This window comes from Nannobrachium achirus, assembly GCF_963921795.1.
Source record: "Nannobrachium achirus genome assembly, chromosome: 13".
NCBI lineage: Eukaryota > Metazoa > Chordata > Actinopteri > Myctophiformes > Myctophidae > Nannobrachium > Nannobrachium achirus.
Genome location: NC_137833.1, coordinates 42,750,560 through 42,763,582, shown reverse-complemented (window position 1 = coordinate 42,763,582; position 13,023 = coordinate 42,750,560). Strand labels below are relative to the sequence as shown.

General features: G+C 43.8%; 1 protein-coding gene across 1 annotated transcript in view; it reads left to right on the top strand.

Annotated features, from left to right (window-relative positions):
* LOC308297319 (uncharacterized protein) overlaps positions 1–13,023 on the top strand; it is a 47,529-nt gene that overhangs the window by 29,749 nt on the left and 4,757 nt on the right. The window contains exons 3-5 of the mRNA XM_080740732.1: positions 300–461; positions 7,621–7,787; positions 10,537–10,666. Coding sequence (XP_080596858.1) covers positions 300–461; positions 7,621–7,787; positions 10,537–10,666 — 459 coding nt within the window. The remainder of the gene's footprint in view (positions 1–299; positions 462–7,620; positions 7,788–10,536; positions 10,667–13,023) is intronic.

Below are 13,023 nucleotides of genomic sequence, written 5' to 3'. Positions count from 1 at the left end.
GTCATATTTAAAGCCACAATATTTTACAAATACATATATGATAATAAAATGTAACATTATTGAACTTTATGACAAGAATCTTTTTAGACTTCTACCAAGGACAACGTGATCTTTCTGTCTCGTTTCTTTTGTGAAAATATCTAATTTTGGTGTCAAATCTGTCTGTTGATTTGATCAACATGCAGATAATCCATTCAACATCAAATTGTCTTTTCCCAAAACATGTCGATGCTGATCTACTGAACTGTATAGACTTCTGTTTGTTTCTGATGAATCCTTATTTCTGTGTGATACTCCAGGTACACCAGGCGGCCTCCAACCCTCTGGGCTCAGGTCTGGGCTACCTGGAACACATCTGCCAACTCATTGAGAAGATCGGTCAACTCCAGGAGACCAACCTACGACTGCAGAGGCAGATCTGTGGCCTGGAGAAGGATGGCAGGATGACCAAGACGAAAGAGGTGTGTGTGTGCTGTCTTTTAGAATGAACATCAAACTGTGGATGGTAGGTTCTATAGGCGGTAGAGGTAAAGCACTCACCCACCACAGTGGAGACTGGTTCAATTCCCAGCAGTGGTGCATGCCTCCGGCTTGGCCAGGTGCTCTGATAAACACAAATGGCAGTTTGTTTGTGGGAGGGAAGCTAGTGAATGATCGTGTGCTTGTCACTGCACTAGAGGATACTGATAACTTCAGGGATCTCCATATACAGCAATAACAGGGACAAGGACAGACAGACATTATATTAAGATATCCATATCGTTGTTGTCGGGTGGAAACCTCGTATCTCCAAGTTTAAATTTTGTCCGTTCTTTCGCAAAGTTAAGCCCTGCTTCATCATAAAAGGCCTTTGCACAAAAGCAGTGAAAACAGCAGCAAGATCGGCTGTTTTCACTCGTTTAAATCATTTTTAAAATGATAAATGCAAAACGAACGGTTTGGGACATACAAGTTTTCCATCCGACAACGACGATATGTACCGGTAGATATAAAAGGGACACATGCAAACAGACATAGGCTATAGAGATGTATGGGCACACAAGGGATACAGACGGATGGTTACAACAGGTACTCTGACAATGGGTATAATGGCTATTGCATAATAGGGTGGGGCATGCATTACCTATTTGCATCTTTCCCAACTTGCATCGTTTCCCGAGTAGGCCGGTGCCCGACGGGCACAGGTCTGGTAATATAACATGTGCAAAGATGTAAGATTCAGAATAGGGTAGAATGAAGCTTTTGATCTTGGATTTTGTTACTACAGTAGCTGTCATGCAGGTTATTCGGCATCATGTATGGCTACAACCATTACATTACTCTGCCATCCTCCCTCCAATCAATCAACATCAGTAAGGGTTGTTAGTCAGGATGAAAAGTGTATTTGATTAATACAACAGCTGTGCAGCCCACTATATAGGAATTGTGCCACACATGGGCCACACATTTGGTAGCAAACATAGAGATGCATATCTATATTACCAAATCTGTTTGTGTGTGTGTGTGTGTGTGTGTGTGTGTGTGTGTGTGTGTGTGTGTGTGTGTGTGTGTGTGTGTGTGTGTGTGTGTGTGTGTGTGTGTGTGCGCGTGTGCGCGCATGCGTTCGTGCATGCATTCAGGGGGGGGGAGACAAGGTCAAACTATGATTTACAAATTCAAAATGTCTTTGTAGTAAATAACATTAGTATAATTCCAGTAGTCTGTAATTAAAATATTTCAAGTTCTGCACAGTTAACAGTGAGTAACATATAAAATACTATTAGTATAGGGGTGTCGCACCAAATTCTGGGCCCTGGGTACAAGGATTCACAGCGGGCCCCCCATGAATGTTCTTCATAGGGGGAGGGGATTTAACCCATTTAGACTGGGAACGCATTATTACCCATTATTTTGTGCTTGAACTATTGAAAAATAGCAGATATACAATACCCCCCCCCTCCCCCCCTTTGTGACGCCCCTGCAGGGACCTGTAAAGAAGGCTTGTTGTTTTCTCCTTTAAGGTCTTGCCACAATACAGGAGCGGTATCCATTCAGGGGGTTTCACACAGCCCGTTCTGAAACTAGCCTTGTCAGTTTGGGCCCGGAGACCGGAAAAGCTTTCCACTGGAGCAGTGGGTGAACCCAGCGGGGGCTCCCGACTTCAAAGCATTCAAAGACAGGCGGAGAGCAACAGAGACAGAAGGATAGAGAGAGGAAAAGAAGGCTCAGTTTCGTTTTATTTCTACAACTGCTTTTAGCCGCTTTCAACCTGGCATCCCTATACTGAGCATGTCATTATAGCTCAAGACATGACGCATTGCGATGAGTGGTGATCTTGTAGAATGACTTTTTTCACATGCAACACAATTTGAGAATAAGCTTAAATGGTTAAAGCAGCGTTATGTAACTTTACTCTTATACCCCGGATTCCAACCTGGTTTCCTGCTAAAGTGCTGATTTTATTTTTATTTCTTTTACCATTGAACTAATGCTTGCTTGGGGGATGAATTGAATCTTGACCGTCAGGTCAAAATTCCTGTCAGATCATGTCTAGGTGAGACATGACCTTTGACACGATCTAAATGTCTCAATAGAAGAGCTGGGAGACAAAAATACAACCAACCCAATTGTAAGTTAAAACCCCAAGTTATATTGTATTAACATACTCTACCATACAGACAAAATTTACAATTTATTTTCATAAAGAAAAAGTTACATACTCTAGTGAGTCGAGGTGGACACGTCTAAAATGTTCATTTTCAGTGACGTTTTTGCAGTCGTATAAAGAATGAGATCTCCGGAATGTGAGGAGATGTGTGTGTGTGTGTGTGTGTGTGTGCATTTCTCTCACACCAGACCACACCGGCTGCTCTCCCCTTTCTCCCGCTGTGACATTCTCAATGGCAAAGCCACGAGCCGAGACACGTTGATGACACATCAAAAGGGGGACAGCGGCTCAGCTTGGACGTGTCTGAGGGTCCGTGAATAGGCCATAGTGACAGCCAGAGCTCCCCTCTGTGTGCCCGCCAAACCTCGCCCACCTTTCACATCAGCCCCCAGAAGCACAGCTGGACACACGATCACCAGGCAGAGGACAGACAATAGTCAGTTTGCCCCCCTTCAGACTAAACGACCTTGTTGGCCCACTAACCGGTAGACCACCAGGACTGGAGTTTCACATGGTGGTGAACTGTATGAACTGACACATGATATCGTCGCTGTCGGGTAAAAACCTTGTATGTCCAAAACCGTTCGTTTTGCATTTGTCATTTTAAAAATGATTTAAACTAGTGAAAACAGCCGATGATGAAGCAGGGCTTTACTTTGCGAAAGAACATACAAATTTGAAACTTGGAGATACGAGGTTTCCACCCGACAACGACGATATGGCATAGAATAAAATATCCTTATCGAGTACACATTAAGACCTGAGGCCGATTCTACAAACACCTTCTACTGTAAATCAGTAGTTCTCACACTTTAAAGGTGTTTTAAAAAATTCAAAAGTAGTAGATGTACAAGCTCGCAGCGCAGCACGAAGTGACGCTCTGTGAGCTTGTATATCTGCTATTTTTGAATAGCCAACGCAATAATCTAAAATGACACAGATGCTTTCCTGCATTCAATGGGATAATAATAATATAACAAATATTATAACTTAAGATATTTTCTAAGTACTCAAAGACTCATTTGTATATACTCACATAGACCGACAATGAAAATAAAATGTACAGTTGCTACACATTCAAAATGAAGCCCGATGTTCAAAATGAAGTAAAGTAAAGTAACGATGACTGGTGCATTTAGTCCAGGCGTTTCGGGCAGTATTTTGATGTAATCGTGCACTTTATGAAAGAAGCACAGTTAGAACATGCCATATGGAACATTTTTGGCCTGAAACGCTCTGACTAATTGACACAGAGACAAGTTTACAAAGTCAGTGATAAATACCAGGTTGTGTGCTGCTGTCTAATCACCTTATATAACATCCGCGGATCAATTCTGTCAGGAGAACTTTCGTGTCCTTCTCTCTTTTAGCCCTCATTTTCCTGTCTCTTTGCTATCATATCTAAGAAAAGCCGCCCAAAATATGAACAAATTATCCTTAGAATGCTTGCACCCTACTCCCACTCCGAAACACGGATCTTCTATGCTTCTTGAAGCGGTCTCTTCAGTCATTGAGGGACAGGAAGTATGTGGTGGAACATTCCGGAATTCCAGAATGTTTGTTTCCCCTCGACTATACAGATAATACTTCTAACAGCATAATCCTCCGCTGGGAGCTCAGGGGTCATTGGCCTAGCGTGGGTGCCTCCTCTGAGCCCCAAAAGGTTGTCCGGGGCTCTCTTATGAGGGGATAAGCACACCGATGGGGTGGTCCACCCTGGGACGTGCAGAGAATGTTAGAGAGGCAGGGGCTGACATTTCTAATGGGGCCTTTTGGTGAAAATATTGAAAATAGCAGACCTCCAAGCTCGGAGGTCAGCTATTTTCGATGCTTGATACCACACTGAACTAAGCATAATCAAGTGCATACTGTGGCGTACGGCATGGATTTCTACACAGCTAGGGCAATTATCAACATAAGATAATGCATTCAAGTTCAGGAGAATTTGGACAAGGCTTTGGACTCTTGAATGCTGCCTTCAGGTATGGCATAGAAAGAGGAAATTTGCATTTCTTTCACCGTATTTAAAAACTGCATTCATGGTCTGGAGAGGGCACTTTTTACAGACAGATAAAAGGGCAGGGGCTCAAGCCCCCTTTGATGTCTATGTGTGCACGTGCCCGGTCCATCCGTTCATAGAGGATCACTATACAACCTGCTCAGGGACTGGACCTGGCTTCTGTATGACATCATTTTGTAGGCAGAGGAGAATTTCTGCCCCCAGTTTCCGTGAATCTTTTTACTATTTTTTGCGACCGTAGGTCGCACTTACTACAGAAAGCTGCTCGAGGTGTCCGTGCGTCCGTCAGTCAGTCACACCTCACACGTCACACTTTTGCCCTGCTCATATCTCGGCCACCGTTGGCCCGATCCATGCCAAAATTTCCACACAAACTCCTTGCCTGCCAAACTACAACCTCCAAGGACCCCCAGAGTTCCAGGGACCCCCAGGTCCCTGGGGGCCCCCCAGGTGTAAAAAAAAAATACCAAATGTGCAAAAATTACCAAATGACCACCCCAACGGGGCTGCTCACGGGGAATTCCCGGGGACCACCCACTCCTGGTGCTCCAGAACAGATGCAAAAGTGGTGGCGCCCCCAGTGGAGGACCCCCTGCCACTGCAGCTCACATAAAATGCCGTAACTCGGGCTAGGAGCGTCCGGGAGAGCCGGGGCCGGTACCTAATCGTCCGCCAAGGCAACGCGGACACCCCACCCCTCATTTCTCACATGGCCCTCTTCTAGCGCCACCTACAGGCCGATTTTTAAAACACATTTTTGGCCACTGCTCCTACAGTTTTGGCCCTCAAATCACGGAAATCACTACACAGTATGTCTACACTCATGTCATCAACATGGATCCGGAAGTTTTTGGAAAAACAAATTTTTGCCCTATTTGTGGAGATAAGTGACTTACGGTCGCTTATCTCCCGATTAGGGAGTCTTACTGGTACTATTTACACATTTTTCTTCTCTTTGTTGTTGAAAGGAAAGTGTTAGAATTATACTTTAGTCGTTATTTTTGTCTCGGATCTGTTGAAAATAGCAAGGAACAGAAAATGCTCTGGGGGCAGATTCTCCTCTGCCTACAAAATGATGTCACGGCTTAAAAGCCCCATAGGCTTGCCTTACAGGCACAGGCATGTCTAAAGCAATGGTTCTCAAAGTTGGGTCTGGGGATCCCCAGGGGTCCCTGAGTGGTCCCCAGCAAAATACCAGTATGTAGCTAATCGGTTTTAACCACTTTACCCATATACTGTACATCGGCTTTCAGAGAATATTGTTGTCTGCTACTTTTTTGGACATTTTGAATATTTTTGAAACATTTCAACAACACAAATCTTGCATGGGGTTTCCTACCACTAAATCTTTTCAAATGAGGGCCCGAGGCCAAATGATTTGGGGGTCCTAGACATGAAAAGGTTTGAGAACCACTGGTCTAAAAGTTCTGATAAAAAAAAGAAAATGGTGCCATTTCAGTGCTCAATGACCATGCTCCACTCTCTGCCATTCTGCAGAGAATATAAATGACTTGGGCATATGTAACGCTAGCAATGGGAAAGAGGGGCTATTGAGACATCTCTGAGGAGAGAGAATAAGTGTGCGTGTGTGCGTGCGTGTGTGCGCGCGTGTGTGTGTACGTGTACGCCCCACATGTGTGTGTGTGCTCTTGTGCGCGTGTAGGCTGATGACCAAATGATGCATTGTTTTGGAATCTAGTCCATGTAGGGGAGAGGTAACTCTGGGACAGAGAGGGAAGTTACTTTGCAAAAGGTCAGGAAATGACTTCACCCAATGAGAAGCTACGGTGCAGGTTGAAGCTGTGCAGGTGGTGTGTGTTTGTGTAGTACTGTACGTGCTCGTACTGTACTGTACTGTACTGTTCTGTACTGTACTGTACTGTACTGTACTGTACTGTACTGTACTGGAGATGTTACGTGTGTGGCCACGCAGGTTCCAAGTAGAGACGGCCAGTAATCCCCCCGGGTGACATTGTAAATATGATTCTGCACAATGGAGTAGGAAAAAACATCTTGCGCACTGCGTCTTTCATCTTGACTATTCTGGGGTTCTACGTGGAACTGGAAGTGACAATGCTACTTACAGTAGTTTCCTTTGAGTCACAATTCACAGATGTGAACTTTAATCACACCCATCTTTGCACTATAAAGTGACTCAGTTAATCCTATATTGTTATTTTGGTTTTTACTCTAACTTTTAAGAGAATAGGTGGAAAACACACACACACACACACACACACACACACACACACACACACACAGAAATACTCTCACAATTACTGTATTTTATACTAGTTTACAATTACAATATAGTATGTTACAACTCAACAGAAGTCCAGCATTGGCAATGGGAAACATATCATGTAAGAAAACAAAAAAAGTAAGTTTAAAACAGAGTAAAGCAAAACTCAAATATCACAGGGCCTTTAAAGAAACAAAACCTGTGCTCACATGCTGCCAAGAAATGCAAGTGCATGGCGGCCCATAATACATTGCTTCTGAATTTTTACCAGATGCTTGCCTCCTCAGCCAAGTATGTAACGTTGGAGGATCCTTTTTGACCCGTGAGCAAGAAACAAAACAACGTTAAAACTCTGGGCATTTTCATTTAACAAGGTTGAGCTGCAGCCATATGGTTTTAAGTTGAGAGTGTAAAACATGGACCTGTATAAGGACAACGAATTGCTGACTTGTACAGCATTTCAATTTTCGACGGTGTGAAAACACCCAGAGTGAGACAGGGCTTCAGCCAATATTCAACGATTTTTTGCGAATAGCTGTTTCTTGACCGAGTTCAACATCTGTTTCTCATGCGGATCTCTTTTAGTGGCATTAAGAGTTTATATCAACAGACCTGTGTCCCAACTGAAGACTGGTCAACCGAGGTGAGCCTCTCAGAATCTCCAGAGTCTTCCACACAGTACTGATCTGTTTGCGTTGTCATTCTGTACAGGACTTCTTCCAGCAGCACTGTAGCTGTGGTGCGGCCTGCCTGGCCTTCCAGGAAGTTCACAAAAGACAATCCAGGAGTGAATTCCTCTCACCCAGCGGTACCCTCTCCGACCTGTCCACCATCCCCGAGGTCACACGACATCCACTCATCTCAAGGAGAAGAGGTGCGTTGTAACTGGTGGGACATTATATTTGGCCTGACAAATTAAAACTGTGTTGACTGGTTCCCAAACACTGGGTCGCGGCCGGACACATTGGTGGGTCGCGGACTAATTTTTATGGGTCCCTTAGGTTTTTGTTGCCAACATGTTGTTTTTAATTTTTTATTATTTCAAAACGTTTTCAAAAAACATTCCCAAAAAAAGCAAGAATTTCCATTAATAAATAAATATATGCAATGATTTTTTGAAGTAATTTCGTGAAAAAATCTAAGAAAATCTAAGAAATTACATAAATTAGAAAACAAATGTTTAAGAAGTAGTGAAAATAGACGATATACAAGCTCAAAATGTGGCGTGGCGCGCTGTGAGCTCGTAGATCTGCTGTTTTCACTAGTTTGGGTACCGGGAAATGTTTCTTTTGCGTCTTGACCTGAAAAGGGAACCACTGCCTTAATCTATGATCTACATTGTTCACTTGTTAAAATATAGGAACAGATTGTGTTGCGACTTTAGTATATTTGGGGGAAAGAAACCACTGATACCATTACATCATGATCAAGCATACAAGTACCGGTATATGTATACAGTTAAATATGCAGATGGTTAGATTTCCATTTGAGGTGATATGGGTGGAGTAGAAGAAGAAAGGTGTTCATATAACAGTCTAACGTTTCAAAAGTGTTCCTTGAAGTCTTCTTATTCAATCACAATTTCCGCGCAGCAAGCAATTTGGCTGATTTAGGGTTGCATAAGTGTGCTCTCCAATTCCAAGGTTCGGTAGGTTAAATTCCTGGTTTATAAAATATTATCTTTCTCTTCCGTGTTTCCCGACAGTCTCTCTTCCTCATTAAACCCCATGGGTCCCTGTTGCACAATGGATATCACATCTGACTCATTGTCTAATAATGGTAGACATTATATTATATAATATTATATAAATCCTCTGGCCTCTATTGTATCTACAGTATCGGAAGGCATTTTCCTGCGAGCACATGAAGTATGGTATGAGGTCATAGAACCACTATGTCATCATGCCACCCAGGCCAGAGTCGATCCCATTACAACATTACAATTTCATTAGCACCTCATATGCTCCAGTCCAGGGGACGGCAACCCAAAATGTTGAAAGAGCCATATTGGACCAAAACATCTGTATGGAGCCGCAAAAAATTAAAAGCCTTATATAAGCCTTATAATGAAGGCAACACATGCTGTAAGTGTCTATATTAGCTATATTAGCCTACTATGAAAATGACTAAGTAGGCTACAAATACATAATGAGCATTCTTGATTAAATGTTTATTTTCCCTGCAGCGCATCCTGGAGAGAAATTTGATATTTATTCTACAAATTTTTACAGCATTGGAAAACGTTAAGAATGTTTGTGTCATGTCTGTCCTTCTACAGAAACCACATTAAAACAAAAAATATATTTCCCCCCCCATCTTTTTCCATTTTCATACATTTTTGAAAAAGTTCCAGGGAGCCACTAGGGCTGTGCTAAAGAGCCTGACCCCCGCTCCAGACGGACACACACACACACACACACACACCAGCGTCAAACTGAAATGAATCCGGGTGGGTTTGTTTATAACAAAAAGCACTTGCAGGCCTTGCGTTTCACAACTCGACCGTACAGCGACCCCAGGTGTGTTTTCCATCGTTGACCTTTACCGTGTCATCGCTACACCATTCTAGCCAATGGGAGTCATTTGGTCGGTGGGGTTGGCCCCCTGAATGTTATTACTGGTGGGTTTTTTTTGGAGCGGCCCACTTTGCCTGGGGTGGCGGCGGCTGACAGTTTGGTGGTCCCACGAGAAAGGTGAAATTATGACTTGTACGGGAACACAGGCGGAATTCCAGGCATTCTGCTTACGAACGGAACATATAATATCCCGCGGACTCTGGAATTCTCTGCTCCTTCCTCTGATGGGCGGGAAATTGGATCTGGAGAAGAGGTTGAAGAGTCAGGAGAGATGGGGGCCCCCCGGCTGATGGGTGCAACGGGTGATGGGGGCCCCAGCCGATGGGGGCCCCACTGGTTCAGAGGTAGCAAGGGGGAGTGGATTGTCTTTCCATACAAAGTCACTAGTGTGCAAATGCAACCAAATGGACCCTTGTGGAGTCCATTTGAGTTTAGAAAACAATTAAAGTTGATTATGGTCACTTTATTGTCAAATGAGTAGAAAGTTCTAGAAACCTTAGGATCAAGCTGAGAGAGAGAGAGTATGTGTGTGTGTGTGTGTGTGTGTGTGTGTGTGTGTGTGTGTGTGTGTGTGTGTGTGTGTGTGTGTGTGTGTGTGTGTGTGTGTGTGTGTGTGTGTGGATGCGTGTGTGCGTGCGTGCGTGTGCGGCTGTGCGTGTGTGCGGCTGTGCGCACGTATGTGTGTGTGTGTGTGTGTGTGTGTGTGTGTGTGTGTGTGTGTGTGTGTGTGTGTGTGTGTGTGTGTGTGTGCGTGCGTGCGTGCGTGCGTGCATGCGTGCGTGTGCGTGTGTGTGTGGGAGGGGGAAACAGAACTCCTCCGGGACCTCTGATTCCCATCACCATTTGTCATAATAGACCTCACTCCCTTCTTTGTGCCCGTACAAACTGTACACACACACACAGACCCCTCTCTCTTTATCAGCAGCTCAACCCGGGTCAGTGTCCTCTCCTGTTCAAAAGAATACAAAAAAAGAGCTTTCACCTTCCCTGAGAAAGTAAATAAACAACACATGGTATCTGCTTCCCATGTCGTCCATGCAGACCTGGCCAGTGACGGTTCATGCCAGCTTTTGGGACCCGTGCCGCTGTGGAGGAGGGGCCAGAACCGAAGGAGCTACACGGAGGGGGAGACACGCTTCCTCTCTGACAGCACCGAGGGTCTTTCCATCCCCCACCGAAGGGTGAGTCACCTACCCCCACCCATCTGACTCACAGTGGTGGAGAAAGTACTCCAATGTTTTACTTAAGTAAAAGTATCAATACTGCAATATAGAAATACTCCGTTAGGGTGCCCTCATACCAAAGTACCTATGAGAGTGGAATCCGCGTTCCGCCAATGCATTTCAATGAGAAGGGAGCGTTTTTTGCAGAAATCCTCTGCTGGCATGAAACCGCTTCACTCTCATTGAAATGCATTGGCGGAACGCGGATTCCACTCTCATAGGTACTTTGGTGTGAAGTACAAGTAAAAGTCTGTAATTAAAAATGTACTTGAGTAAAAGTACAAAAGTATTGGGATCAAAATATAGGCCTACTTAAAGTACCAAAAGTAAAAGTACAAAATGTGTGAAAATAGCAGGTCTACAAGCTCACAATGTGAGCTTGTAGATCGGCTATTTTCAAATAGCCCAGGTATAAAATAGGGCTAAAGTGGATTAGTGTATGTTTTATAATATAATCATTTATATCTGCAAAGTAACTATTAACCCAAGTTTTCAAATAATTCTAGTGGAGTAAATACAATATTTGCCTCTGAGATTTAGTGGAGTAGAAGTAAAAGTACTGAAAACTGGAACTACTCAAGTAAAGTACAAATACCTCAAAACTGTACTTAAGTGCAGTACTTAAGTAAATTTACTTTACACCACTGCTGACTCATACCAAGTTGAACAACAGTCGCACGGCAAAGATAGCAGATGTACAAGCTCACACCGCGTTGTGATGCGACGCAATGCGAGCTTGTAGATGTGCTATTCTTGGCGGAGTGTGCCCAAAGTGTTGACACGTGGAATGATAAAGTTTCATAGATAAACTTTCTTTCCTAAACTTTTCTTAACTCCAGAGATCCTCCCTCGGTAGAGAGTCTCCTCTCTTTGGGACCTTTGGGAATGGCAGAAAGTGATAGCTGATGTACTGTAATTAAATATTTAGCTTGTTGGATGATAAAAGCTGTACATTACAGTGCCAGTTATGAAGGAATGTGCGTATCGCTGGGAGCATTAATGCGTTTAGTCTTCCTGATGTTCCTTCACGTGTCTGTGAGACATTCCTCTGAATAAATACTAACTAGCCCTTACCCGTTCAAAGATATGAGCTCCAAAATGATGTGCAGTGTGTGGGTTATGGGATGTGCACTGTGCACACAGTATATGAGGGATGGAAAGTAACTTTAACTGGTGCTTGCATGATGTACTGTAGGAGCATCAATGTAAGAAACCCGTTTCGTTTAATGTCTACAGAGATACTGTCCCCCCCCCCCAGCCCGCCCGCCCACCCGCCTGCACACACACCCGCCTGCCTGCACACACACACACACACACACACACACACACACACACACACACACACACACACACACACACACACACACACACAGAGCTGGTTAAACATTTTGCCTCATGCTAGATGCAGAATAGATGTGCCTCAAGCTAGATGCAGAATAGATAGTAGATACACCATAAAAATGCTAATATACAGCATACGATTTGTGAAAGTGACAAACGGGCTTCACAGTTATGTCAGGTGTGTTCATATGCTAATGGTGATGCGATTTCAGATCAATTGCTCCAGCCACTGAGGAGAAACGCTGTGACAGACACTCACTCACTCAGACAGACAGACATTCGCAAAATTATAGTATAGATGTACAGTATACTCTGTAGCAGGACAATGTCGCTTGCCGACAGAAAGATGTTTACAACCTTTACAAAAGCTTTTCAAGATTCACATGAACTGTTTTCAGCTGAAAAATAACCCTTTCAGCAGCGTTGCAAAGTTACTGTCGGATATAGAGGTTATTTTGTTTTCCCTGTTTCTCATTTGTGTGAGCCCAGGGTTTGTCCACTTTAATGAAGAAGATTATACGATTGTATCAAGTGCCATTAGATATTTTTAGCCCCACTAGCGGCAGGCCTCCAAGGATGACTATGTCTAGTATGTCAGTCTGTTTCTTTCAGACAAGATATCTAAAAAAGTATTGGCTTGATTGTCAATCTGTTTTGGCCCTTCATGCTCCCCAGAGGATGGCCGAATCTTGGCCGATACTGGTTTTGCTAACCCCATGGCCTTTTCCCTCTAGCTCCCTGCCATCATTAATTCAAAATGTATAATTGCACACAAGATATCTTCAAATGTAATTGGCGGATTGCCTATAGAGATTTGCTGAGTGCATTCATGCTCCCTGGAAGATGGACCTCACTGATTCTAGTAACACCATGGTCTTTCTTCAGCACAAAACGTGTGGTTGGTGTAAGGAGCAGCACAACCTCTATAGCGGTGGTTCTCAAAGTGGTGTCCAGGGACCCCAGGGGTCCTTGAG